General features: G+C 39.7%; 3 protein-coding genes across 3 annotated transcripts in view; 1 reads left to right on the forward strand and 2 right to left on the reverse strand.

The window, feature by feature from the left end:
- LOC145463123 (monocarboxylate transporter 12-B-like) overlaps nt 1–18,547 on the forward strand; it is a 219,012-nt gene that overhangs the window by 158,331 nt on the left and 42,134 nt on the right. The gene's annotated exons all lie outside the window — the stretch shown is intronic.
- LOC145462767 (E3 ubiquitin-protein ligase TRIM71-like) lies at nt 579–18,480 on the reverse strand. Its single transcript, XM_081446357.1, has 2 exons — nt 15,382–18,480; nt 579–2,569 (listed from the first exon to the last, which is right to left on the reverse strand). Exon 1 carries the CDS (start codon nt 18,043–18,045, stop codon nt 15,799–15,801), a length of 2,247 nt encoding a protein of 748 aa, XP_081302483.1. The 5' UTR covers nt 18,046–18,480; the 3' UTR covers nt 579–2,569; nt 15,382–15,798.
- Nucleotides 2,558–5,173, reverse strand: LOC145462768 (E3 ubiquitin-protein ligase TRIM71-like). Its single transcript, XM_081446358.1, has one exon. The coding sequence runs from the start codon at nt 5,139–5,141 to the stop codon at nt 2,898–2,900; it is 2,244 nt and encodes a 747-aa protein (XP_081302484.1). The 5' UTR covers nt 5,142–5,173; the 3' UTR covers nt 2,558–2,897.

Genomic DNA, 18,547 nt, shown 5'->3' on the forward strand with positions numbered 1-18,547 from the left:
TTTGTGTTAGCGTAAATGAGAATAATTTGCACATGTGGTCATGCATGCAGCGAAGCACTTGTGCAAAATTTTGAACAATTTTTTGCTTTTAACTAGGTTTCTTCGCCTCAGCGTGAATGAAAATCTATTGTTATTGACCTTCCTTTCGCATTTCTTTCATTTGGTTCCCTGTATTTGGGAATTTTAGGTTTTAAAAGTGAACAGTAACTTGCACGCTGGATTTCTGCATATTTAATTTACGGCGACCTCCAGGCGCTTTGTTTATTTTGTTTATTCGCTTCGTTCAAATATTTCCGCGTCTTATTAAGCTACTACAGAAAGGCTGGGAAAAGAACCGAAATGGCCACTAAGTAACACAGTTGAAATACGACTGATCTCAAAATGATTGGCTTGTTTTTGTCGTCTTTTTGATTTACGACTTTCATCTTTCTTTCCAGCGCCGTCATATTTTCGTCGCGCGGCGAAGAAATTACTCGATATCTTGTTTTCAGATTGATTTTACAAGAGTTCTTTGCTTTTATTTTTTGTTGTTTTCTCAAATGTTAGCCGTTGCAAGGATGAAATTCGGTTGTATTTGGTTTCGTTTTGTCCCCCAACGTCAATAATTAACTCATTTTCGCAAAGTCAATTTTCTCTGCTTCTGTGAGACATTTTGCCGTGCGGTAAGGAAATGATATAATTTCTTGTTTCCTCGCCAGTTTTGTACATCAGGCTGAGTTCTTTTTATTACTATTTTTTAATATTTCGACCCTTCATTTGTTGAAATAAACAATGTCTTGAAACCTGATCTTGTGTCTGTGGTTACTCCGCATATGGTTTAGGGGTGGGTCGGGGGCAATTTCATTCGGGCGTCAATAGGTTAGTGCACGTTTGATTGTTTGAAGTTGTGTAAGCTGTTCATAAACTGCCCCTGCGCATTTTTGGACAGTGTCATAGTCGTCATTTCCCAACGAAAGAGCAACTGTTACACTGTGCTCAGTAAATTATAAGGCTCAATGATTTTCACTCTGACACTTTTCTCCCCTGTGAAATGGCGTGACCATTTCAGCCATGGGAAACCATCATGATGCTGTTGGTTGGTGTTGTAACTGCACTCTGTACACCTGACTGAATAAGAAATAGTGTAATGTAATTCTCAATGTCAGCATAGCCCACAGCTACCTCTCCAAATTTATTAAAGGTCGGGCCAATCTTTTCTAGCAATTCTTGGCGTGTGCCATTCAGATTATTAATTTTTTTTCTTTACTGAGTTGGAGAGCGGTTGATCGAATGGTCGACCGAACTAGTGTTGTGGCCGACATACGATAATAATAAAATGAAAGACTAAATAAAAGCAAACTAGAGATCGATGGAATACGGTACCTTTAATACTGTATAGAAAGTACACTATTAAAAGCAAATTGAAATAAAACACCAAGTGAGTTTGAAGCTTACAATGCGATGCGCCAGCGCTGCATGATGTGCGATTCAAGTATTCAAATCGCTTCCATCCAAGTATAGAAAAGATTCACCGTCGAAAGAGACTTCCCAACTGTCCAAATCAACACTTCTCATATTTACAGCACAATTCCGAGTTTCAAGCGTGGTATAAGACAAGACAAAATAATTGTGAAAAGCATCAACACTCGCTTTGCCAGTGACCGCCATCGTTCAAATGCAAACTCACGACTAGGCGTGGGCTGCCTTATGGGATACGGCAATAAAATTTTCTCTCCAGTCTCGCGCAATGACGTCACCAGATCACCTGGATTTTACAGTGGGAGATAGGAGAGGAGTTCAGTGGAACCTCGATGCAATGAATTACCAAGTTGTTCTTTGAACAGGGGTTCGTTCTACTAGATCTAGAGTTCTTTTCAAAACATTTTTCTAATAATTACCTAAAAGAATATAATTCAATTGAAATGTGAAACAACAGTAAACCCATTGAAAATGCAAGCCATTGAAAGGCGGGTCTACTGTACCTCAAGCGTTTCTGCTTTTCTATACTCCTCGTCGCGTTTGATTTTAAAGCTTGCTACTCGGAAAAAAATTGTAACAAGTTCATATTGTATTAAAATTAAAAGGATGGAAGCTATTAAGTTCACGTTCAAGACTATATCCTTCGTTACACCCGGGTTTTCTTTATACATTGGGCTCGATATCATGAGGCGAAGTTCCACAGAAATTCACGAATCAAAATTATTCAAGTATGCTGTTGCACACCAAACCCCTACCACAGTGCTATGTGTCACCATTAACTCTCACAAAAACGTTGAATAAAAACATTTATTTAAAAAAACACTTCTCTTATCAGACGTTACAAATGTGTCTATAATAGCAGCTAAGTTGTCACGTAATCGGACAAATGTAACACAATGCACAGTACTGCAGTGTTTAATTACAGCAATACAAAGTGTAAACTTCTTTTGGAAAAGTTAATTCAGAACAAACTACAATTTACAAGCTAATCTTTTAAGCTACCTCGGTGACAACGCTTCCTGTTACACAGGCCACTGTCGTTTTCTTACAGCAATATAAAAGTGTAAACTACTAACTACAAAATGTTTTGTAAACAAACAATACCATTTAACTCAGTTTATTCTACATGTGAAACACAGACTATCAAATATAATCAACCATATTGTTACATTTGAATAACTGTATTTCTATTCAAGGGAGAGGTTCTGAATGTGGTTTAATCGCAAAATACAACATTTTACTTCCTGAACTTACCATCCAGACCCAAGTCTAACAACCAATTAAGACCAAACTTGTTTACCCATGACTATGGTCGCTTAACCTGGTCAGAAATATTTTCGATTTGTAAATCATTTTCTTAGCATTATAAAAATAATGAGAGAAATGTGAAACATAACGTAATTTATTCGAATTATGTCATAGGTGAGTATATATCATTTCTACTCAAAAATCTGGATGCGATTATTATTGAAATCAGTCACAACTATCCTACCATCACTAAGAAATGCTGTAGAGAATGGGTAATGAAACTCTCCTGTCCCGCTGCCTTTTCTTCCAAATTTTCCTACAAAATTCCCACTCAGTTTAAACACCTGAACTCTGTGATTCAATGTATCACAGACCATCAGGTGTCCTACCTTGCTGACGGACAAGCAACGAGGAGCATTGAACTCCCCGTCCCCCTCGCCCTGCTTTCCAAATTTATACAAGAAATTTCCATCCCTATCGTACACTTTGATACTATGTTCATGACTGTCTGACACTATAAGATATTTGTCATATTGGACACAGTGATGGGGAAAGGTAAAAGAGCCGTCCCCGCCAAGTTTCCGTAAAAGCTGGCCGCCTTGAGAAAAGATCTTAACTAGTTTGTTACCTGAATCTGCAACAATAATATTTCCGTCACAGTTAACAGACACTCCATGTGGATTCATTAGCTGTTGATCAACATTTCCTTTGCCACCAAACTGGTTCAGGTGCTCACCCTGCTCACTGAACAATTGAACTCGGTGGTTTCTACTGTCCGCCACTAAAATATGCTTATCAAAAGCTATCCCGCTCGGAAAGCCAAATTCTCCCTGTTTATCACCCTTCCTACCAAACGATCTTAAGAAAGTTCCATCACTACTAAATACCTGAATCCTGTTGTTACCATGATCAGTCACTGCAATTTCATTACGTTCATTCACTGCTACTCCCCAGGGCTGTCTTAGCATTCCAACAGCTGAGCCTTCTTGTCCAAACGATAAAACAGGTTTGAACTGTCTGGGTTTGACCTCCACAGCAAAGGGGTTGCCACGGATATATTCTTCATTCACTTTCACTGTTAAATCAAATTGTCCAGTTTCTTTGGAAAGATAGCTGACTTTGTAGTTGCCATCGTTGTTATCTTGGACTCGTGCTTTCGTTGCACAATCATGGCTTTGATGATTGCTGATTGCCACTGTTACACAGTCACGTTCGTCATAACATTGTTCTCCTTCAGCATTTCTTGTTGTCAAAACAAACTCTGCTTCAAGTCCGACAAACGCTTCATTTACTCCTTTTCCGTAGACAATTGACAGATGCGGTTTGGTCTTGGAAAGTACGGGTTTGAAGGAGCCAACATTTTCAGTGCTAATATTCTCGAGTAACGTTTGATTTTTCACGAAATCAAACTCAAGAAAGTTTACCCCGTCACAATCGGCTGAGTTTTCTTGGCCAACTTCCTCCTGAAATATTTTGTTAAGAAACTGGTTTGGCTGCATGATTTCGGCGTTTGCGTTTCGTTTCAAAAGTGTTTCAGCTTTGTCTACTGTTGCCTCGGTCATGCTCACGTCATCTTCAATCTCGCTCTTTTTAGTTTTAAGACGTTGGAGGGATTTTTTTGCCTGGTTCTCAACTTCATTAATAATCACCTGCTTCTTTGCATCGATCACTCGAAATATTGTCTCGACGAACTGCTCCACTCTTCTTTTCACACTGGCGGCGTGTTCTTGAATTTTAACACAGTTTTCATCAAGTTTGGTGATTTCATTCTTCTCCATTTTCACTTTTTCTTTCTGAGATTCAATCGCAGATTTCACTTGTAACTTACGTTCATTTGCAGCTTCTTCCAAAAGCATCTTGGCGTGACCTTCGTGATCTGTCAAGGCGCAAGAATTGCATATGGGAACTTCACAGATCTTACATAAGAGTTCCAGTTCTTTCTTTTCGTGTCCTGGCTTTCTACAGAATGCTGGTCGTTTCAACACTTCCTCGATGTCTTGATCTTGGAAGTCTTTAATCGCCAACACGCGGTGTTCTTTATTAGCTCGGATTATGTTGTGCCCAGTAATACAGTCGTCACACCAGAATGCACAACACTGGAAGCAGTACAAACTCTGGGAGCTCTTTTTGTCGCAATTTCCACATTTGACTGCCGTAGTATTACACTCTTTGATTGCCAACACATCTAGGAGACTGTTGATGCGAAAGTTGGTCGGCAGATCCTTTAAGTGTCCACTGCTAGGGACTCTACTCTCTCTTCTACATTCTGGGCAGGTTATGATATCATGGCGGCCACTCGTTCGTAGAATGTCTTCCAAGCAGTGAAGGCAGAAGCTGTGTAAACATGGCAGCTGTTTTGGATCAGTGAATGTGGTCATGCACACAGAACAGGATACTTCTTCATGAAGATTGTTTAGCAAGGTTTTTATATCCATGATTGTAAGCGGAACACGAAATGGGTTGGGACACAAACAGTGAAGTCTTGTGATCGGGTATATGTATGGCTTTTATTAACCTGATAATACTGACCAATCACGAAGTGATATTAGAAACGTTTTGACTTCTTGTTTGCTTTCGTAGAATAACTATAACAGAACGCCATGGATTCTTAGAACTGTGATCAGCAAAGCTTGACGTTCAAATTAAAGGTGTCATGCAACTTGTAAATGTGGGTTGTTTTGGAAAAGGTTTTGAAATATTACAGGACATATCTGCGAAATTATTTTGTGTTTCGCATAGTTCGTAATCGCTCTTGCGCTTAGCTGACTTTATTTTAGCCAATAAATTGCAAAAGATGCCTTAGGGTTGTTTAAGGACAGGCTTATCAGATTTTGAACAATCAAGGACCTTTGTAGTACGCGACCAAGTTCATATGTAAATGTTTAAGACAACACTAAGGAAATATATAGAGAGACGAGTTTACATACCGGAACGAGATCCTAATAAAAAACCAGTTACGTTGCGTAATCAAAGACCTCCCAAAGGAAGCTACTAAGCTTAATGATTATCAACCGCGAAAGAACGGACGCCCCAAGAGTAACGACTTCAGATGAATTTTCGGGGAAACAATGGAGAATGATACGTGTAACATATACAAATCTGAACAGTTGGTCACGCTATTCACTTGTAGTTAAATTCATCAATCACGCCAGCTAGGCTTTGAACTTCTTCCCTTTACAAACATCCTAAAAATTGTAAGAAAACAATTCTTATAATAAATATAATGAACGTTACACTACAGACACATAATGGCATTTAAGACTGTATGACACCTCCAGAATAAAACGAGTATCACAACGCATGGAAAACTGAACATTCTACTAAAACGCACCCTCCCTACCACCCCACCCCCAATTTAATTCTTTAAACTAGAGAATTTGCGGTCAAAAGAGAGGAAAACGCTAATTTTTGGTACAAAACTACACAATTTTTTTTTAACAACTTTTAATCACTTTAGAGTAGTCGACCAAACACATTTTAAACACAGCATTACTTATACTTAAACAGTGGCAAAGTATGCTAAGCACTAATCCACTTCATTTTCAAGCTTGTAAGTTTGTAGTCTGGCATTTTCAAGTTCAACAGGATCTGCCAAATAGCCTCTGTTTTCTACGCTTGTGTAATATTCCATTAACTTCCTGGGTGGACGAGCTCTTCTTGGGATCTTGCGCCCTTCAAACTTCTCAATGACTTCTCTGGTTTGAGTAAGAGGCGTAGACCCAGTTTGTTATAATAACCACAAGTGATTTTTCCACCCTGTCGTTCGATGGCTTTTATGGCTGTTTTCAACGCTATGCTAACTTCGATATCAAGTTTGGCCCGGAACCAAGTCGTACCCTGTTACGAAACATGTTCAATTTCAGGACACAGGCATGCTATTATTACTTTAAGGTAGCTATGTCACGGATGGCACACGTTAATACTAATAATAATATCTTTTTTGTTAATTTAAATTCACATCAAACTTAGATGGTAAACTGTTATTTTGAGGTTTTGAGTACACAGAAAAATATCTGGATTCATGGCAGCTAACGACAGCATGATTGGTCCCTAGAGCAACAGTGAGTTTTGTTTTCCAAAAATTCGCCTCAGAGAAGATTGAGGGTCATTTCCCCAAGGAACTAATAGTTCCAAGGCACATGGCCTGATACATGTATATTGTCACAAGATATTCGTAGTTCAATCTTCTAATGGGATTGGAGGAGTGAGATGGCTCATTAGTTATGACGCTAAACTCCAATTCCTGGAGTATGAATAGAGTAAAGGTGTGGCTCTTCTTCTTTAAAATTGCAGAATTTAATAGCCGAAATACAAGAACTACAAGATTTTGGTCAGTACCAAAATTTGCCAAACAATGGCTTTTTTCCTTTCATTTTACTGCAATGTGATTGGTTATTTTGAAAAAGCCTTGAAATCTGATTGTTTTGTTTTAGTATTCCATTCTCATTGGCCAGGAAGAAGATGCAGTTTACACTGTTGAGCAGAAAATAGACAGTCAAGTGTGATTTGTGAATAAATCACTCTGCTGATGAGAGCCAATCAGATTTCAAGGATAACCGGTGATTTCAAAATGGATGTACTAAAAACCGAAATCTCTCACTGTTCACAAATGGCTGACAGTCCTTACAGAAGCACCAGGACGACATAAAAAAGGACGCTGCTTAGACAGGTTTCAAAACTTTACAGTAAATTTTTAAAGGAAAAAAATAGAAATAGTTATCATTCAAATTTTATATAACTCCATACAACCTTCTGTAATATGCTTCGGTCATTGGTGATAAAAAAAATTATCCTTTTGAGCCGAAACATGCAGTACAGGTTAAACCAGGCTTGAAAAGAGTATAAGTTTCAGGACTCTGTTAAGCAAAAACATACTCGATATGGTAAAATTTCCAGATGATTGTTGCAATGGCTGAAAAATTGTCCATGAGAAAACTGTCCTCTGAGTTGCGATTGACAGTGACTTCTCATTATGTGTGGTGAACTGTGAGTTTACAGTGGCATGCTCTGATATATGCTTATGATGCTTCTCTTTGGTTGCTATCATGCCCAACAGACAAGTCTTTCAGGGATCGCAGTGGTCGCAGTGATCCGGAAGATAGGGGTTGCAAAACAAAACAGGCAAAATAGAAAAGAAAAAGAAAAAATGAAAAGAAAAGAAACGAGCTATAAAAGATCATAAAAATGACTGAATCACTGACAACTCATTTAAAACTAGACATGAAAAACATATAAACGAGATAATCGTTTTAGTGCAGAGAGATACAGCTAATTGAACCTAATAGTCAGTGCTTAGGTCTGTTGGGAGGGAATCAGGACCTAGACTTCAAGGATCTTTTCTGTTGAGGTTAGGACTTCGGAAAATATGACCGGGATCGGGATTAACCGATAGAAACCGTCGGGATTACGGGATTGAGGTAAAATTCCGGTCGGGATGGCGGGATTGAAGAACCCTATTGGGGACACTCTCTCACTACGAAAGCCAAGGAGGGACTTCCGACTTCCGACTTCCGACTTCCGACTTCCGACTTCTGACTTCTGAGTTCCTACTTCCAACTTCCGTCTTCCGACATCTGACTTCTGAGTTCCGACTTCCAACTTTCGACTTCCGACTTCCGACTTCTGACTTCCGACTTCCGACTTCTGACTTCCAACTATCGACTTCCGACTTCTGACTTCTGAGTTCCGACTTCCGACTTCCGACTTCCGACTTCTGACTTCTGAGTTCCGACTTCCGACTTGCGACTTCCGATTTTCGACTTCCGACTTCCGACTTCCGACTTCTGACTTCTGACTTCCGACTTCCGACTTCCAGCTTTAAAATTTAAAGGACTGATTTTCGACGTACAAGTTATTTACCTGGAGATCGAGTCCATTTTAATCAAATCAGAATCGTATAGACTCTTATTCTTAGGCATCGTAGCTTGATTAAGAATGAGTTTGAATACAATGTTTATCACCGCTGTTTGTGTTATATTCTTAGCCAAATCAGACGTCAGGTTTCGGGTCAGATTTCAATATTTGTATTATTATGTCTCGGTAAGTTAGTGTTAACTTAGTTCGTATTTGGGGTCAAATTATTGCCTTAAACCAAACAATTCCAGCTGAAGTGAACACGAGATATCCGAAATTTATGCCCCTGAGCGAGATGATGAGCATCCCCGTCTCTTTCAAAAGGGAGTTCCTCTCCACCCCGAACACTATTTCTGAGGTAATGTAACGCAATACGCAGTTAAGAATTCATAATTCTGTTGTTTAAAAGAGCTCGGTCACGCGGTGAGACTATTCACTAAGCAATAGCTATTCACAAGAATAGACTATTCACTTTGAAATCATATCTGTCAAAATTCAATTGTTTTTCCCTGCCACCCAATGAGAAACAGATCGCACAACGAGATATGTTGTTATTATTTACATCATAAGCCGACGGACCATTATATTCTTAAAAGGGGGAGGTGGGGATCGGAAGTCGGAAGTCGGAAGTCGGAAGTCGGAAGTCGGAAGTCAGAAGTCCCTCCTCGGCTTTCGTAGATCAGGCTGCCTTGTAGGGTTCAATAAAGCCAGTTTGCAGCAGGGTTCGACCATTACGAAAGCCGAGGAGGGACTTCCGATTTCCGACTTCCGACTTCTGTGTTGCGACTTCGGACTTTTGAGTTCCGACTTCCGACTTCAGACTTCAGACTTCCGACTTCCGACCCCCACCTCCCCCTTTTAAGAATATAATGGTCCGTCGGCTTATGATGTAGATAATAACAACATATCTCGTTGTGCGATCTGTTTCTCATTGGGTGGCATTGAAAAACAATTGAATTTTGAGAAATATGATTTCAAAGTGAATAGTCTTGTGAATAGTCTATTCTTATGAATAGCGATTGCTTAGTGAATAGTCTCACCGCGTGACCGAGCTCTTTTAAACAACAGAATTATGAATTCTTAACTGCGTATTGCGTTACATTACCTCAGAAATAGTGTTCGGGGTGGAGAGGAACTCCCTTTTGAAAGAGACGGGGATGCTCATCATCTCGCTCAGGGGCATAAATTTCGGATATCTCGTGTTCACTTCAGCTGGAATTGTTTGGTTTAAGGCAATAATTTGACCCCAAATACGAACTAAGTTAACACTAACTTACCGAGACATAATAATACAAATATTGAAATCTGACCCGAAACCTGACGTCTGATTTGGCTAAGAATATAACACAAACAGCGGTGATAAACATTGTATTCAAACTCATTCTTAATCAAGCTACGATGCCTAAGAATAAGAGTCTATACGATTCTGATTTGATTAAAATGGACTCGATCTCCTGGTAAATAACTTGTACGTCGACAATTAGTCCTTTAAATTTTAAAGTTGGAAGTCGGAAGTAGGAAGTCGGAAGTCGGAAGTCGGAACTCAGAAGTCAGAAGTCGGAAGTCGGAAGTCGGAAGTCGAAAATCGGAAGTCGGAAGTCGGAAGTCGGAACTCAGAAGTCAGAGGTCGAAAGTCGGAAGTCGGAACTCAGAAGTCAGAAGTCGATAGTCGGAAGTCGGAAGTCGGGAGTCGGAAGTCGAAAGTTGGCAGCCGGAAGTCGGAAGTGCGAAGTCGGAAGTCGGAAGTTGGAAGTAGGAACTCAGAAGTCAGAAGTCGGAAGTCGGAAGTCGGAAGTGCGAAGTCGGAAGTCCTTCCTTGGCTTTCGTACTGATCACAGACGGGGGAATCTCAGTTCTCAGAGATTGAACAGTGAGTGCAATTGTCTCACAGCTGAGTGTAATGCTCTTTCGACTGAAAACACAGGAACTGTACAGTAAGTGCTTGCAAATTCAGTGTGTTTCTTTTTTTCCCTCTAGATCTATATAGAGGCGTAGAAAGAAATTTGAAGCCGTGCTGAGGAAGAGCTAAAAATTTCAGGCGAAGCCTGGCCACTTTTTTAGGTTCAAATTTGAAAAAAAAAAACGATAAAACACTGTCCTCTAATATACTACTGAGTGAACATTCAGCCTAAAATTTGATCGTTATGCCCAGGTTATTCCCGCGCAACCTTTCATGCAAATGTAAACAAAAGACGCAAAATATCTGAGTCAACGAACGGCGTCACCGACAGCAACAACAGCAACAAAACCTGTTGCTTAAGATTAAAACAAAAATATAAATATCTTCATCGACCACTCCCCAAATGGGGCTTTTCAGGGCCAATGGAAATAAATGATGAAACAAATGATGCAAATGAACGTAACGAGGTTAAAAATCCCAACTGACAAGAAGCAGACCAGTTGGCTATTTACAAACGCGGCCGAGGAGTTGAACTGAGGTCTACCGCGAAACAACACCAGCTTAGTAGTCAGGGTGGGACTTGAACCCACGACCTCCGGATTTCAAGTCCAGTGCCCTACCCACACTGTCACGCTGCCTTATTTTACCACAGAGTTAGAAATATAAAAGCGAAAAGCGTGAAAAGGAACCGGCTTGCAATGGTTAGTGGGCTTTTTTAGGCATTGAGAGATTACATGCCTTATCACTTCAATCTCTCCCCCTTATTTCACTGGGAGTGTCTCCACTGAACACATGGTAAGTGCTTTAAAATCTGAGTTCGCGCAGGCGCGATGTTATCTCATGTAGTCCCTTAGTGCGTGGTGATGGATAGAATTCCAATCAAACTTCAACCAAAAAGCAAGTCTCGTTTAATTTTTGAATTTCAAATGATGTAAATCAAATGGTTATAATTATGTACGCTCGTAGATAGCGCGTACAGTTTACATAAACGTTGCGTTATTCTAAAGAATTTTACAATAAGACAGCCCGTTCACACGACGCCGGAGAAATGTGAAAACACAGCTTTAGTTTTTCTTCGGTGAGACCTTCCGTCTACACTAATACGTCACAATGACGTAACGGAGGAATTTTAGAACGCCTGCTTTTTGTTTTCGTGTGGAAGAAAACTTTTTGAAAACGGTGCTTTTCGAAAACCATGGCTTCACGGTAATCATGTGATTTCCCTGATCGGGCTTTCCTCAAACACAAATCCAATATCGTCAATGATTCTTGTATTTTCAAATTCCTCCGACGTAGTGTGAACGTAAAACATTTGATGCCTCCGTTTTCAAGTTCCTCCGGCGAAGCGTGAACGGGGCCTGACATGATTGTCACGAACTATCACTTGTCGAAAGTTGAAAACTGTACTGCCAAGACTCAGCAGATCCGACCGAAATTCACAAGTTTATTCAAAGATCACAATTTTCGTCTACCCTCTCGCTCTGAATGTGAAAAATCGCAAGCTAACGCACAGCACTCCCCCCGGGGGAGTCCCATATCTCGTCGTACCTTTTAGGGGTTACAAAGCGGTTTTGGTTCTTCTTAGGGTGTTCAGCCTCAAAAGATCCACAGCGGGAGCTTTTACGGTATCTTTTAAGGTATTGCGCCAAAAAAAAAAAAAAAGAAAGAAAGAAAGAAAGAAAAAATATATGACAGAAGGAGATAATGTGTTGTTTTGGAATTGGTACCTACGTCTTAGGGGTGAAACAAATTTCAAGCCACACCCACAAAACAGGATCTGGGTACCTCTTGGGGGTTCTTTTCAAAATTTCTGACGAGCACTCCTGTCCTCATGGGAATACTCCCCTTCCCCTCCCCCCCTTCCCCGGCACCCCCTGTAGCTTAGCGAAATTGGCCTACATCTCGATTATGACTCCTGCCTACAACTATTTCTATTTCCATTCACAGATCCGGCGCTCCTCACTGCTTTGTCGCTATGGTTTTGCGGCTAGTCAGTGACTTGGATAAAAAATAAAAGCCTGTTTGACTAGAGTGCCCAAAAGCGTCAATGTCACTGTTTGTAATAATTTATTGACTCATTGACTGATTGACTGACCGAGCGACTGACTGTCTGACTGACTGACTGACTGTCTGACTGACTGACTGTTCGACTGGCTTACTGAAACGCGACTTATTAATTAATTTACCATTGGGCATACATAGCAAAGAAGACAATTCTGGGAAAATCAGCTTGTCCCAATGCAGTCTCATTGACTACAATTGTCACTGCAATAATTTTAAGGATAAAATGCATGCGGAAAAAGCCATTTTTATTCAAAAATGTTCGGATGACACTCTTCAAATGTTATGTTTTTTGCCCCCTGGAGTCTCCTTTTCCCTCCTGGATGGGCGATTTGGTTTCCTCTCCATTAAATTTGCCGATAGCCATTTATACATCTGGGTGGGGAAAGACAGTGTGAAAGTAAAGTACACAACACGATGATCCCGCTAAGGGCTCGAATCCGGAACACTTGATCCGGATTCCAGCGCGCTGACCATGAGGTCCTCAGTCTCAACGAAGGACGGTCCAACTTGTTCCCGGACATCTTAGAACGGACACCCAGCTCTGCTCCTGTAGTGTCTATTAAAGAGGTTCAAAGGTGCTTTCCAATGATGTAACATTTTTAGACGTCCATGGTTGTGTGACAAAAGTTTCCAGAGCCATGCAAAAGTCTGCGAGTCAATATTTTTGAAGATGAATTATCAGTTATCTATAAATATTTTGTGATTTCCGATTGGTCTTAACACATCACGTGACCTAATCCACCGTTACATTTTGATAAACCCCTCGCCGCCGCACCCCCTATACAACAGAAAAAAGTAAAATAAAAACTAAGAAAAAAACTAACGCGAAAAAAAGTCAATAAAATATTTGTCTCATTTAAAACGTCCAACTCTTGGTATTTGTTGTTTCGGTTGCACTATTACTGCTTCAGAGATTTCTGTCGCTGATTTGATTGGGAGGCTCCGTATTACTTTTATGTTGGAGGTATTTTCTGTTGAAGGATAACAAAGGGTTACTGCTTCTCTGTCGATAGTCCAATAATTGTTTTTTAAACGATGAAACAGTTTGGGAATTCGAAAAGTAGCCTCCCCATATAGAACTTTTTTGGGTGCCCTTCCCTCTCCTTTCTCCCTTAGGCGTCAAAGTAAAACCAAAAAAAATTGAAATGAGAGATCACAGTGAACGAGTGAGAAATGGAAAACACATCTGACCAAGTTGGTAACGCGGCATCGGTGATAGGGTTTGTATCGGATTGGCGGAGGTTGAACGTGGAACCTGCTATTCAAACTGACCAATCAAGGGCCAGTAGTGGCATGCGGAGTGTAAGAATACATGATAATTACTGACCTGAAATGAATAAAGAAGATTGTGGACTTTGCATGTTCCGCGATCAACGGGATAATAATTTAAACGATTTTAGTGTAGTCGATCGGCTCTCGATAGTGACTTCCGGTAAAATTTGGCCGCTACCGTTTAGTTAATACTCGAAAGATGCAAACATTTGACACAGTCGATTTATCTCTCGCAGAATGACTTCTTGATATTCCTAACCTTTGTTTGATGTCCAATAAATCCGTTTTCATGACTAAAAGTCGAGTTCGACCGTAAAGAAGTCCGTTGTGCTTACATTTTTTTTTTTTGCGTAAGCCAGGTTGTATAGCACGTGGAAAGCATGTGTGCACGTAATACTGAAAAGCTGGTGTAAGTGTTAACCATATCACGTCCCTATCCATGATTAACTCAGAAACGTATTTGCATGCCTGTGAATGGGTATATTCAGGTGAAGTGGAGAGGTGGTTTGCAGTGCCTTCGCCGCTTAGTTACTATTAAATTGGCATTAATGCATGAGATTGGCATGACATAGGAATGGAAAAAAGCGTAAGTAAGTGTGTGGTATTATAAGACGTGACATGCAAGTAAGTGAATATAGCTAGTGCGTGACATGAGTGTATGGTACTACAAAACGTGACATAAGAGTAAGAAATAACAAGAGTAAGCATGACATTTGTGAAGCCAGTCAAAACAATTATGAGGAAACAAATTGGATCGAAAGCACCATATTTTGGAAGTACATCGCTTACATGGTTCAAGTAAGCATCAGACTATAGGAAAGTACGCGGAGAGGAAGTGAATAAGAAGGTAAAAATTGAACGTTTTTTTACTGAAAATAATTCAGCTCAAATCCATTTTACAGTAGGAGCTCAGTTGAACCTCGATGCAAAGAATTTCGTAGTTGTCCTTTATAAAGGGGGTTCGTTCTACTAGAGTTCTTTTCAACACATTTTACTGATAATTACCTAAAAGAATATAATCCAATTGAAATGTGAAACAACAGTAAAGCCATTAAAAATGCAAGCCATTGATAGGCGGGTCTATTTAATACCTCAAGCATTTCTGCTTTTCTATACTCCTCGTCGCTTTTGATTTTAAAGCTTGTTAATCACAAAAATTGTAATAAGTTCATATTGTATTAAAATTTTAAGGATGGAAGCTATAAAGTTCACGTTCAAGACTATATCGTTAGTTAAACCTGGGTTTCCTTTTTATATTGGGCTCGATATAAGGCGAAGAAATTCAAGAATCAAAGTTATTCAACTAAGTTGTTGCACACCAAACCCCTACCACAATGCTATGTGTCATTATTAACTCTCACCAAAATGTTGAATAAAAATATTTATTATAAAACTTGTCTTATCAGACGTTACAAATGTGTATATAATAGCAGCTAAGTTGTCACGTAATCGGACAAATGTAATACAATGCACAAAACTGCAGTGTTTAATTACAGCAATACAAAATGTAAACTTCTTGTGGAAAAGGTAATTCAGAACAAACTACTATTTACAAGCTAATCTTTTAAGCTACCAATAACATTAACAATTTAATCTTTTAAGCTACATTGTACCTCGGTGACAAAATAATTCAGGATTTTTTAGTCCCCTAGCCTTTTTTTTTGTAACTCAGTTTACTCTACATGTGAAACTAAAACTATGAAATGAAATCAACATTTCATTATATTTATCAACTGTATTTCTACTCAACGGAGAGGTTCTGGATGTAATTTAAAACGTAAATACCAACATTTTACTTCCTTAAGTTAATATTCAGACCCAAGTCTAACAAGATAATCAATTAAAACCAAACTTGTTTAATCAAGACTAATATTGCCTCTAGCAAGGCAATTAACATGGTCAGAAATATTCATTAAAACATGTTCTTAGTATCATCAAATGAAAGAAATCTGAATCATGACATAAGTTATTCATATTATCTCATAGGTGAGTATATATCATTTCTACTGAAAAATCTGGATTCGATTATTATCAGAATCAGTCACAACTATCCTACCATCACTGAGAACTGCTGTAGAGACTGGGCGATTAAACTCTCCTATACCGCTGCCTTTTGTTCCAAACTTTGTGATAAACTTTCCATTCAGTTCAAACACCTGAACTCTGTGATTCATTGCATCACAAACCATCAGGTGTCCTGCCTTGTTAATTGACAAGCAACAAGGTTCATTGAACTCCCCGCCCCCCTCTCCCTTCTTTCCAAATTTATACTGAAAATTGCCATCTCTATCGTGCACTTTGATACAATGGTTATTACTGTCTGACACTATAAGATATTTGTCATATTGGACACAGTGGATAGGAAAGGTAAAAGAGCCGTCCCCGCCAATTTTGTGCAAAAGCTGGCCGCTTTGAGAAAAGATCTTAACTAGGTTGTTACTTGAATCTGCAACAATAATATTTCCGTCACAGTCAACAGACAAGCCACGTGGATTCCTTAGCAGGTGATCAAGATTTCCTTTGCCACCAAATTGGTTCAGGTGTTCACCCTGCTCACTGAACAATTGAACGCAGTGGTTTAAACCTTGCACCACTAAAATACTCTCATTCTTTATATCAAAAGCTATCCCAGCAGGAAAGTTTAATTCTCCCTGTTTATCACCAAACCTACCAAACGATCTTAAGTAAGTTCCATCACTACTAAATACCTGAATTCTGTTGTTACCCTTATCAGTCACTGCAATTTCATTACGTTCATTCACTGCTACTCCCCAGGGATCCCGTAGCTTTCCAGGAGCTGAGCCTCGCTGTCCAAATGAAAAAACAGGTCTGAACTGCCTGGGTTTGACCTCCACAGCAAAGGGGCTGCCACGGACATATTCTTCATTCACCTTCACTGATAATTCAAATTGTCCAGTTTCTTTGGCAAGATAGCTGACTTTGTAGTTGCCATCTTTGTTATCTCGGACTCGTGCTTTAGTTCCACAAACATGGCTTTGATGATTTCTGATTTCCACTGTTACACAGTCACGCTCGTCATAATATTGTTCTGCTTCAGCATTTCTTGTTGTCAAAACAAACTCTGCTTCAAGACCGACAAACGCTTCATCGATTCCTTTTCCATCGGCAGTTGACAGATGCGGTCTAGTAAGAAAGCGTTTGAAGGAGCCAATGTTTTCAGCGTTTACATTCTCGAGAAAAGTTTGATTTTTCACGAAATCAAACACGAGAAAGTTTACCCCGTCACGACCGGCTGAGTTTTCTTGGCCAACTTCCTCCTGAAATATTTTGTTTAGAAGCTTGTTCGGCTGCATGATTTCGGCGCTGCCGCTTCGTTTCAGAAATGTTTCAGCTTTGTTCAGTGTTGCTTCGGACATTTTCACCTCGTCTTCAATCTCGCTCTTTTTTGTTTCAAGACGTTGGAGGGATTCTTTTGCCTGGTTCTCAACTTCATTAATAATCTCCTGCTTCTTCGCATCGATAACTTGAAATATTGTCTCGACGAACTGCTCCACGCTTCTTTTCACGTTGGCGGCGTGTTCCTGAATTTTAGCACACTTTTCATCAAGTTTAGTGATTTCATTTTTCTTCACTTGCACTCTTTCTTTCTGAGATTCAATCGCAGATTTCACTTGTAACTTGCGTTCATTTGCAGCTTCTTCCAAAAACATCTTGGCGTGACCTTCGTGATCTGTCAAGGCACAAGCGTTGCAAGCAGAAACTTCACAGATCTTACAAAAGAATTCCAGTTCTTTCTTTTCGTGTCCTGGCTTTCTACAGAATGCTGGTCTTTTTAACACTTCCTCTATGTCTTGATCTTGGAAGTCTTTAATCGCCAGCACCCGGTGTTCTTTATTCGCTCGTATTATGTTGTGCCCAGTGATACAATCGTCACACCAGAATGCACAACACTGGAAGCAGTACAAACTCTGGGAGCTCTTTTTGTCGCAGTTTCCACATTTGACTGCCGTAGTGTTACACTCTTTGATTGCCAACCCATCTAGGAGACTGTTGATGCGAAAGTTGGTCGGCAGATCCTTCAGGTTTCCATTGCTAGGGACTCTACTCTCTCTTCTACATTCTGGGCAGGTTATGACATCATGGCGGCCACTCGTTCGTAGAATCCCGTTCAAGCAGTGAAGACAAAAACTGTGTAAACATGGCAGCTGTTTTGGATCTGTGAATGTGGTCATGCACACAGAACAGGATACCTCTTCATGAAGACTGTTTAGCAAGGTTTTTATATCCATGATTGTAAGCCGAACACGAAATGGGTTGGGAATTGAAAACGCCTTAAAACAACAGTGAAGTCTTGTAATAGGATATGGCTTTTATTAACCTGATAATACTGAGCAATCACGAAGTGATATTATATATATTCTGACCTCTTGTCTACTTTCGTGGAATAATTATAACAGAACGCCAAGGATTCTCAGAACTGTGATCGGCAAAGCTTGATCTACAAATTAAAGCTGTCAAGCAATTTGTCAATGTGGGTTGTTTTGGAAAAGGTTGTGAAATATTACAGGACATGTCGAAATTATTTTGTGTTCCGCATAGTTCGTAATCGCTCTCTTACTTAGCTCACTTTATTTCAGTCCATAAATTGCAAAAGATACCTTAGGGTTGTTTAACACACTTATCAGATTTTGAACTGACGATCAAGGACCTTTGTAGTACGCGATTTAGTTCATATGTAAATATTTAAGACAACGCTAAGGAAATATATATAGAGACGAGTTTACACACCGC

Source organism: Orbicella franksi, chromosome 12 (genome assembly GCF_964199315.1).
Source record: "Orbicella franksi chromosome 12, jaOrbFran1.1, whole genome shotgun sequence".
NCBI lineage: Eukaryota > Metazoa > Cnidaria > Anthozoa > Scleractinia > Merulinidae > Orbicella > Orbicella franksi.